At 52.5% G+C, this 10968-nt stretch overlaps 1 protein-coding gene across 2 annotated transcripts; it reads left to right on the forward strand.

The window, feature by feature from the left end:
* On the forward strand, nucleotides 1–5031 carry SLC25A51 (solute carrier family 25 member 51). Of its 2 annotated transcripts, none has more exons than XM_054178747.1 (2): nucleotides 1–129; nucleotides 1922–5031. In XM_054178747.1, the coding sequence occupies exon 2, from the start codon at nucleotides 1961–1963 to the stop codon at nucleotides 2822–2824; it is 864 nt and encodes a 287-aa protein (XP_054034722.1). In that variant the 5' UTR covers nucleotides 1–129; nucleotides 1922–1960; the 3' UTR covers nucleotides 2825–5031. The 2 variants fall into 2 exon arrangements, with proteins under 2 accessions (XP_054034722.1, XP_054034723.1); XM_054178748.1 differs by lacking the exon at nucleotides 1–129 and adding an exon at nucleotides 553–559.
* The last annotated feature ends 5937 nt before the right edge of the window (nucleotides 5032–10968 follow it).

Below are 10968 nucleotides of genomic sequence, written 5' to 3' on the forward strand. Positions count from 1 at the left end.
GCCGGCCGCGTCCGCCAGCCTGCGCCGCTGCGCCTGCGTCGCTCGGCGGCGCGCTCCCGGTGGAGGCCGCGGGGCCGGGCCGCCGGCGGAGGTTTCCGTCCCCTCCCGCCGCCATGGCAACGGCTGCAGGTGCGTACTGGAGGCCCGGCTTGCTGCCCGGCCACGCTCGGCTCAGCCCGGCCTGGCCCGCTCGGCTCTTCGGCCGCGCAGGCGCGGCGGGGCGGGCACGGGCGGGCGGGCGAGTGCGGTTCCGCCGGGAGCGGGTCGCAGCCGCCGCCCTGTGCTCTGCCGCGCTGCCGGCCTGACCTTGAACGCGATCCCTGCCCGCGGGCACCCGCCTGCGCCGAATGGCGGCGGGGAGCGGGGCGGCGGTGTAGGCCCGGCCCTGGCGGGTTCCGCGTCGCTAGCCGCGGCCTCTCCGTGCGGCCGTGCCGCGTCCCTGAGCAGCGCTCGGCTCTTCGCTTTTAGGTCGCCCGGGGCCGCGATCGCTCCCCAGCATTCTCCGCACGCCGGCTCTCCGCAGCCCTGCCGGCGCCGTCGGATGCGCTGAGATCCGCGGGTTTGTCCGAGCGGCCGCACCGCGGGAAGCCCCGCGCCGAGAATGAGGTCAGTCGGGGAAGGCTCGGTGGTTCCCGTGGCCTGGCGGTGACCGCGGGCCCGTAGGCCCTGGTCTGGAGGCGGTGTGTGTGCCACAGCGGTGTGCGGTCGGCTGGAGAAGGCAGGGAGCGCGGAGCTTTTCTGTGCTGACACAGGCCTCCGCCTCGGCGCTGGCTGTGGGGCGTGAACGGCTCTCGGTTAACGGTGCAGGGGTGCGAGCGTCGCTCAGACCTATCCACCCCCAGAGCGATCTGGGACAGCGGTGGGGCTCGCAGGACTTGCTGGGCAGCACGTTGGCTCCGCAGCAGGGAGGTCGGCAGCAGCCAGGACGGCAACAGCCAGGACGGCAACAGCCATGGCCACTGCTCACAGTGGCACAGAGATGCAGTGCAGTGCTGTTCCCTGCAGCCCTTCTCTTCATTATTTCCCTTGTTTTCCAGACCCGGGGGGGGGGGGGGGGGGGGGGCAGCATGCTGAAGGCCCTGGTCGTTTAGCAGGTGAATGGGTTGAGGTCCTTCTCAAGGAGCACAAGAGATGCACAGCACAGGATGGTGACAGTGGCAGGCACCTGAGAATCAAGGAAATTGATGTTGGAAAGGATGACCTTTGCCCCAGGCTTAGAACCTATGTGATGGGGCATATCCAAACAGGGCCAGGGGCACACACAGTTCTCAAGTATCTTACAAAGTTTACGGGTGCTACACATTTGCCTGGATCAGGGCATGTTTTGGGGCTTGAGCCTTCAGGACAAGGGCTCCAGAGCAAAGGGGCAGAATCCCCTCTTTTCATCTGCTTTGGATGCAGCCTAGTATGCAGCTGGCCAGGCTTTGCAGTGCTGTGCTTGTATTTCATTTGGTTTGTCTTTTCATTAGGCTTTCACCGCTCCTCTGTGGCAGTGATGTTTCATCTGTGTGACAGCAGACTGTGGTTTGAGTTCTTTGGCAGAGTGAGCAGTGAAGTCACCATGTGGGCTTTCTCATGTCAGCTCTCATGTGGCACCTGAGAACTTCATACCTTGATTTCCCTCACAGTTTATTTCTGTCCTAATTTGGAAGTGCACAGAAAGGAAAAAATATCACTTCTTGTGTCTCTGAGGCCTGAGTAGAAACCAGAGCCACATCCATCTGCTGCGGCATTTGTCACACCTCACTCCGTGTGGGCTTTTCTGTGCCATATGTGATGGCTGGACTCTGATTTTGGAGGTCTTCTCCACCCAGAAAGGTTCTGTGTAGTGTGCCAGGTGCTGGTGGGATGACTCAGTAGCATGGGACAGGTTACAGGTCACCTCCTGCTGCTCACAGTCATTGTTTTCTCTCTGCTGCAGGGAAGTGGAGCTGAGATCCAGCGCAGAGGGAAATCCAGTATGATGGCTCCAGAAAGGGGTTCCAAGGAGCACCTCAGCAGTGACACAGCTGCTGCCTCTGGCAAGCATTACCTCTGTGGCTACTGTGCAGCCTTCACCAACATCGCTGTCACCTTCCCCATCCAGAAGGTGCTCTTCCGGCAGCAGCTCTACGGCCTGAGGACAAAGGATGCAGTGCAGCAGCTGCAGAAGGACGGGATCCGGAACCTCTACCGCGGTATCCTGCCTCCCCTGATGCAGAAGACCACTACGCTGGCCCTCATGTTCGGCCTGTATGAGGACTTCTCCTGCCTGCTGCACAGCCACACGAGCGCCCCTGAGCTGCTGACGCGCAGCATGGCGGCGGTGCTGGCTGGGACCACCGAGGCCCTGCTGACGCCATTCGAGCGGGTGCAGACCCTGCTGCAGGACTACAAGCACCACGACAAGTTCACAAACACTTACCAGGCTTTCAAGGTGCTGAAGGCCTACGGGTTGCGGGAGTACTACCGGGGATTGGTGCCCATCCTGCTCCGAAACGGGCCCAGCAATGTGCTCTTCTTCGGCCTGCGGGGACCCATCAAGCAGTGCCTGCCAGAGGCCACCTCCTACAGTGCTCACTTGGTGAATGACTTCATCTGCGGGGGGCTCTTGGGCGCCATGCTGGGCTTCCTGTTCTTCCCGGTGAACGTCGTCAAGACTCGCATGCAGGCGCAGATTGGGGGCGAGTTCCAGTCCTTCTCCAAGGTGTTCCTGAAGATCTGGCTGGAGCGTGACCGGAAGCTGATCCACCTCTTCAGGGGAGCCCACCTGAACTACCACCGCTCCCTGCTGTCCTGGGGCATCATCAATGCCACCTACGAGTTCCTGCTGAAGCTGCTGTGAGCACCGCTGCCTGCTGCAGCTCTGCTGCTTATTGGGGATTGGCACGTGCAGTGCCGCTGCGTGCCAGAGAGCAGTGCCTGGCACCGCCACAGGCAACTGGCCTTTGGTACCTGAGGGTGACTGGTGATGCACCCAAACCTTGGTGCAATTCAGATGAACACTTAGAGGTATTTATTTCTGGCAGGTGAGTTTGCCCATATCAGAGCTACTAGGCAAGTACAAGGCTTATAAACAGAGAAGACTTTTCTGGATCCAGCAGCTGATTCTGTATCACTCCCAAAGTCTCCCAGTGCTCCATGATGGAATGTGCTTCCCTGCCCACGTTGTAGAACACGAAAATCAAGGAGGGGCTGATGAAAATCAGTTCCCTTGCCTCACTGTGGTGGGTTGAAGTTTGCCCCCCAGCATTAACTTCTGCCAGACCAACTCAGTTAGAAGCAAATGAAGCTGCATTTACAAGCAAAATCTACACTCTGCAATGAAATGCAATGAATATGTGCAAAGTACACAGGATTTACAATATTACACAGGTATTTACAATGAATAGACAGCACAAGGATGCCCCTGGCCAAGGACCAGGGGAAGCTACTAGCTTCTCCCTCCCTACCCCCTTTGCCCCCCTGTACAAAAGGGACAAGAGGAAGGAGCAGAGAAGCTAGACTTAGCCAAAGCCAGTCAATAAGCAGGTTTTCTCTCCCGAGCAAAGCAAAACAGCCAGAGATCAGAAGAGGAAAAAGGAAGAACTGTTATGGTACAGCGCCTCTTATCCCAGATATTTACCCAATGAATTTGTTTAGAATAATCTTTGGTTTTCCTTTTCACACCCAGTAGTGATTTATTTATATTTTTCTACTTTTCTGCTCAACATCTGTAACTGAGTTTGAAAGGCAAAGCCTAAAGCCACCACACTCACAAACTTCAAAATGGTGATTTAAGAACTGCATTTCCAATGTGTTAGGGTCCTAAGTAATCCTTACTGTTTAAAGCCAAAAGGATGTATCCATATGGGGATGACTGAAGTTTAGAACTTCAAGCTTAAGCTAAGCCTATACAGACTCTTCTGCCAGCTGCTCTGGTGCTGGCTGTGATTGTTGCATTCATCAGTGTGAGGGTGGCCACCGAGTGCTCAGGAGCTGCAGTGTGAGCTGGCTGCAGCTCACCTGGGATCTCCGAGTGTGCACTGTGTGCCTTCATGTGAAAAGGGAAGAGCTGAAGCAAATTTACTAAAGCTTTAAAGTGTCCTTCCTTGTTAAAAGCCCTTCTGCTTGTGAACATGGAGATTGTTCTGCCTTTATTTTTTTTTATTGCTGCTTTTTCTGTTGCTCTCAGCTGTGGGGTCAGGAAGAAAATGGCCCTTAAATAGTTCAGCTTCTGCAACTGCAAAGGTAGCTCACAAACACAGCTCTCCTGTGCTGAGGGATCTTGTGTTTTGCAAACACCTGTTTCATTTTGGCTGTGGAATCATGGATCACAGCGAGGTGTTTTCACCTGGGACTTGACATTCTGCCTGCTCAATGTGTGCTCCACAGTTCCATCAGACAGGGCTGCACGGTGGCACTGACCAGGGGGTTTCTGGGTATTGCCCACTTCAGTGGAAGTCTGTGAGGGTAGCAGAGACAAAGGTGACCTCAGAGGCAGTTGGGCAGGACAAATGCAGCCTCTGAAGACATGTTTAAGGACTTCTGTAGGTGAATTTCAAAAAGCCTTACAGAAGTAGGAATTGTTGTGTGTCCTGCAGATCTGGGAGCTGAGAGATGTGGGACTTGGGGAGAGGTGCAGAAGAGCAAGCATCACCATAAACTGGGAGAGGGTCTTCACAAAACAGCATTTGCTTTCCTGGGGGACTTTGTTTTATGAAACTATATATGCAAAACAAAATACTTTGACAAATATAATGGGGCACAAAAGCTTCCAGACAGTGGTCTGAACTGGGTCTTTTCCCATGTTCTGGAGGAGCTATTACTGCTCTTGAGTTTTCCATTTGCTAAACTCTCCTCAGATACTCCGATCAGTGTGTTACAAGCACAGTCCCTAGCTTCTCATCCAATACCAGCCAGGCACAAGTGAGCTTTCCTGTATCTGATTGTTGTGATGATCTGCATTGAAATAAAATGTTTGCTTGTGTTTGTTATTGGCAGAATCTGATTTTTACCAGTGAACTGTTTTTTTTGTAATCACTCCTTGATGGAATAAAAACAGAAATTGCATCCTGTCTCTCCCTGGAGGATGTTACAGACTTCTCTGTGTTAGGAAACCTGGGGTGGGAAGGGTCACAGCTGAAGCTAAGCCTTCCACTGGCTAGTGATTGGCTTTGCTGTAGCAGACAGGGAACAAGCTGCCCTGGAGTGCTGCTGGCCCCGCTGGAGGTATGCTGCAGGATCACCTTTGCCTTGCCACCACTCACAGCTGTGCACTGCTGCAGCTGTGCAAATTGCAGATGTGCTGATGTGGGAGGGGGGATACTTGTGACTGGGGAGAGAAGCACCAGTGAGCCTTGGCACACAAGCTGTGGTTTGTGTCGCCACAGTGAAGGGGATGTGTTGCTGGGGTGGGGGAAAGATAGCACAGAAGGAGTTGTGATGCTTCAGCTCATGAAAAAGCTTTGCTCAGGCCAGTTTCAAGACTGTTTTGTCTTAAACTGACAATGAGCAGGCCACCTCTGTGCCATGCTTACTGCAGGTGCAGTGTGGGAACTGAAGCCACGCTGAGCAAGGATCAGGGGGCACAGAAATCTCAGCCAGGTACCGGTTCACTCTGGTTTTGTGCTTTGCATGCTGCACTGGGTTACTGCAGGGCACAGAGGAGAAAGTGTGCAGGGAAATGACCCTGGCCCACCTTATCTCCCTGAGGGTGTGTCCTGTTCAGGGGCAGCTTGGGAGTCCCAGCCTGATCTCGGAGTCACAGAATCTCAGCCTGCTGCAGCTAAACCAGGAGATACCAGGGCAGCCAGAGGGGCCCAGCCTCAACTGCTGCCTGCTCTAAACAGCTGCAGCCCGAGTGAGGCTGGTGCAGATCAGAATTCTGATGACTGCTGCTGCTACTACCTCCAGCAGGTGCTCTTCTTGCGGGACTACACCTTCTATTTCCTGCTGCAGAAGGGCAGGGGAATTCAGCACAGAGAGAACAGGAACAGCTGCTTGCAGACAGTCGCTGAAGCAGCCCAGGCAGTAACTGCCTTGAGCAAGGGGGGCGGTGCCACACAATACTGAGTTTCTGAGATGTTACTTCTGTTCCAAAGACCTTTTGTTTGTATTTTATGCTAATCAGGTAATCAAGCTCTTAGCTCTGTGTGGTGAGGACAGAACACTCAAGGAAAGTGAACTAACATGAGGGCAGCACCTCTCAGCAGTTCTGAAATGACAATGTGGCTGGAAAAGGCAAGAGCTGAGAGAGTCACAGCATGGTTTGGGTTGGAAGGAACCTCCAAAGCTCATCCAGTCCAAGTCCTCTGTGCTCTGCAGGAACATCCTCCACTAGATCAGGTTGCCCAGAGCCCTGTCCAGCCTCACCTTGGATATTTCCAGGGATAGGATCTCAACCACCTCCCTGGACAACCTGTTGCAGTGCTCCCCCGCCATGGTGCAGAAGTTGTTCCTCACATCCAAATTTGCTCTATTCTAGTTTGAAACCATTGTCTCTGGTCCTCTCCCTCCAGGCCTTTGCAAACAGCCCCTCTTGTAGGCCAGTCTGGCTGTGATGGTCAGTTTGGTTCTTCTCACACAAACTGAAACCCCACAGCTCTCATGAGATGCAGCTCTCCCCCCTCCTTGGGCAAGGTGTCACAAAGGAGAAAGTCACAAGCACTGAGAAGCCCAAATAGCCCTTCTGCAGCATCAAGGCAGGTCCACTGGACACAGAAGTATTTTAAGCAAGGTGCAGACTGGGTTCCACTGCTTGGACTACGTCAAACAGGGCTGTTGGGTGGATAACAGAATAAATTTTGACTGCCTGCCCCCTTTTCAAAGCTCAGTAGAAGAGCACTGCAGCTGGGTCTGTGATGCTGCAGCAGTTCAGCACGCCCCCCTGCACAGCAAAGGCAGGCCAGCCACCTGAGGCTGCTTCCTCAGCTACTTCCATGGTCTTTTCTTAGACTCTTTTCAGTGGCACCTGGCACTAGGGACAATGGATATAAGCTAGAATCCAGGAGGTTCCAGCTCAACACCAGGAGAAACCTCTTTACTGTGTGGGTGCTGAAGTCCTGGAGCAGGCTGCCCAGAGATTGTGGAGTCTCCTCTGGAGACTTTCAAAGCCAACCTGGATGTGTTCCTGTGTGGCCTGTCCTTGGTTTACCTTGCTCCAGCAGGAGGGTTGGGCTGGATATCTCTGGAGGTCCCACCCAACCCCTACCCTTCTGTGATTCTAAGCGTAACAGGGCAGGATGTCACTGCTGGCACAGGCACCATACCAAGCCATGCCCCTGTGCCAGAGCAGGCAGCAGTTGTCCATCTCAGGCTGTGCCCCGTGGGCAGATCCCTGCCTGCTCATCACTGCAAAGCTCCTCCAGCAAAATGCCACAGGGACAGCAGCACTGCCTTCAAGGATTTGAACAAAAGGAGTTTTCTACTCTGCAGGTGCTCAGGCAATGGAATGGTTAATTACACTGTGTAATTAATCACAGCAAGCCCAGTGTCCTACCCTCGCCCTTTCTTCTCAAAGGCAGCAGCAGAGTCCCACAGAGGGACAGGGACCCCCTGCGGGGGCTCTGCTCTCCGCAGAGTTTCTGCCTCTTGGCTGCAGGCAGCAGGCAAGAGCCAGCAGCACGAGCCAGCGAGCACTGCTGAGTGCGAGACAAACATTACAGCAGGGTTTTGATTCACTGCATTATTAAATGTTTAATTCCTTATGCAAGCAAGAGAAACTGTCCACAAACAGTTACTGTACAGCTCCACGTACAACATTTCCAGGGCAGTTCTGATACTTTATTAAAAGGCTACAGTTTTTCCTATGAAATCTCAGGTATTTCAAAATATCCTACATGCACAATTTGTTCTTGTATCAAAAACCTTATGCTTCAGATACTCAGTACTTAAGAAAATGCACCTTTGACTAAGACCAGGAAAGGAGAAGCTTCTTCTTCCTGCAGGACAAGAATATGATGGGCTGTTGACTTTTTCCTTTACTCCAACATTTTAGAATCTTGTAAACTAGTTTTTGTAAAAGCTTTCATTTGGCAAGTGTACATCTCTCCCAAGAGCTCACACTTCAAAGCAACAGACCCATGTTTTAGGGTACCAGGACTTTCTCCACATTGGGGTTACCCAAATTAAAATATCACCCACAAACAAACAAAAACCCCCAAACCACATCAAACACCTCCTCCCCCCCAGACACCAGCAAAACCTGATGCTTACATTCCAGTTCTGGTAGCAGGCAACCAACGTCCTTGCCCAGGCTCCAAGAGTGCAAACAAGCATTTTTGTGTCTGTCTCTGTGCTTTTCTTCTATCCCCAAGAGCTCTGGAGGCTACGTTTTTCCCTGAACTACCCACGTCGGACGAGCGGCCGGGCCTGAGCCGTGCACAAGCGATGCAAACAGCCTCACACTCAGCAGGGCAGAGCGCTGCTGCCTCGTGCCGCCAACAGCTCCTCCACCCCTGCCCCGACACCTAACGGTGCTGTAGCACCTGAGCGACCAACCTTGCAGCAGAGCACTGGGATATCGTTTACTGCCACAGCAGGCACCGGGCTGTGGCCTTGCAGGTTTCACATCGGAGTTTGCTTCCTTTGGACGCTTCGCTGTGCTGTTCCTGTAGAGATCTCTCTCACGCAGCTGATCTGCTCCGGCTGATCACTGCGCTGCGAAGGGAAGGACTCCTGCACTGCACAGGGGGATGAGTATGAAAACCCATGCATTTGAAAACATACCACATGCTTTACAGTCTAACAGGGAGCTTTGTCTTCAGCGGGAGTGGGGTGAAATTCACCAGCTGATGGCACCATGTGAGTGGTTTAATGCCTGATCACCTTCGGGGTCTTCTCCAACCTAAACAGTTCCGTGGTTCGATGGCCAAAAGCGAACCAGTTTAAGGAAACCTGAGGTATGAGCCACCAGCACCTTTTGCTGTCAGCGCAGGCTTCCATCTGCTCTTGGAAACGTTTGTTGCAGACAGTTTTACATGGTTTTGAAAGGTTAATCTTTTCAAACATAACAGCAAAATAAACTTTTTTTTTTTCCTTTCCTTTTTGATGGTTTAGAAATAATCCAAAGCTCACCAACAAATGACTCCACTAATTAAGTAAGGCAAGGCTGTATTATTCAGAAAGACAACTGAACAACTCCTTCCAGCAGGTGCAGCTGCAAGGCAGGTCAGCTGCAGACCAGAGAGCAGTGCTGCAGCCTTACACGCACTTCAGCAGTCAGAGGTGACCTCCCACTGAAACTTTTCACCTGCTGCTGAGGAGGAGCAACCAAACCAGCATCTGAGGTTATCTACTCATCCAAGCTGACTACAAATGTAACCAGAAGTCACATTTCTACAGCTGACATAGACAGAATCTATCCTAGCACACACCTGCAAGACAGGCTACAAAAGCACAAAGATGACCACCAAGACCCTTACCCAGGACAGTTTTGGCAGCAGCCCTGCTGCGAGGCCCTGGCTGCAGAGCAGGGCAGGGCTAGTAACCCCCTGCTCCTGCAGGCAGTGTCTGGGTGAGGTGACAGCATCTCTCTGCAAGTAAGGGTTCCTCACACAAAATGAAGGTTGGTGTCCAGTGCTTCAGCACAACACTCTTGTGAAAAACAGCTATCATGAGGTAGAATTAAAAGTTAACACTCAGTGCATATTGACAGGCATGGAATTGAAGTCCTGAAGGATCTACTGGTTCAAGGGGTTTCTGGTGGGGAGAAAACAAAACCAGCCATGAAAGCAGACACTAGAACTGCTTTGATTTCATAGGTGCTGCCTGGCCTCCAAAGCAAGTACAGCTGAAGCCTGTGAGAACAGCAAGATTCTCTCAGCACACCAGCTGCAGTCCCTTCAGTGATGTCCCACAAACTACTAAAGAAGGGGAGGAAAGCACAGCCTGGAAGCAAGGAGAGCTTTGAGAAACAGCCACCACAGCCCCCTAGGGCAATGTGGCAGAACCTGCTTCTTTATTAGTTAGCCTTATTAGGCCACAGGTTCCAGCAGAGGGGAGAGCAGAGACCTGCAGGTGTTCAGGGCCACACCACATACCCCTCCAAAACACTTCAGAACAGGACCCTCAGCTCCTGTCAGGAGTCTGATATGCAAAGTTCTGCCATATGCTGCTACTAGGCTGAGGGGGTATGTTCAAGGGATTTCTGGGTTTTGGGTTTCCTCCCCCCAAAGCAGCTTAGCTGTAGCTTGCATTCCCATTATCCTCAAGTTCCCTACACCCCTTTGTGTGCCACCACACAAAGTCTCACACAGGGAAATTCCCCCTGAACTGCTGCTGACAAGCCAAGATTCAGGGGTGGGGGTCACAGGCTGTCAGGCACACAAGAGGAGCTGGGTGCCAGTGATGTGCTCCCATCTGGACTGGGGTACACTGACAATGTTATTTGTTCAGTGACTAGGCCTCCTTTTTCATGGCATGGCCAATTAAAGTGAAAAAACTACCTTTTTATGAACTGCAATCCTTGCATACGGTTCCAGCAGCACATAAAGAGTGCAAGTGCTGGAGCTCAGCAGTCAGTGTGAGCCAGCAGGTCACCTCCTCATCTATGGTTTCACCTCTGCTCTCCCGCTCCAGGCAATGGCTTCAACAGCAGCCCAAGCGCTCAGAAACACTATGAATGCTCCAGCCTGGCAGTGGATGAGAAGACCAAGGGCACCTATCTGCATTTTAAGTTAACTGAGTACAATTACATACAAATGACCCTCCCTCCTCCAGCTTGGATGGTATTCTACTGAGACACCATCATCAAACAGTTCTGTTAAAACCCCAGGAGAACACAAAGTTTAGGACTTACCGGGCAGCGTGAGGTCTCTCAGCTGCACAGACCTGACTATTTGAGTGTAGTCCTTCAGCAGCCTGCTGCTAGAGATGATGAAAACCAATTCAGGACTGATCAACTAGTCCTCAGATTACCAGATCCCCAATACTGAAGGCTTCCTGTTAAGAAACTCTTCAAATAAAAATAAAATATTTTTTCCTCATAATGCAGAGCAGCCTCAAGTT

This window comes from Dryobates pubescens, chromosome Z (assembly GCF_014839835.1).
Source record: "Dryobates pubescens isolate bDryPub1 chromosome Z, bDryPub1.pri, whole genome shotgun sequence".
NCBI lineage: Eukaryota > Metazoa > Chordata > Aves > Piciformes > Picidae > Dryobates > Dryobates pubescens.

What these genes read in the sequence shown, in the direction of transcription:
- SLC25A51 (XM_054178747.1), top strand. Translation starts at nt 1,961, where the DNA reads ATGATGGCTCCAGAAAGGGGTTCCAAGGAGCACCTCAGCAGTGACACA.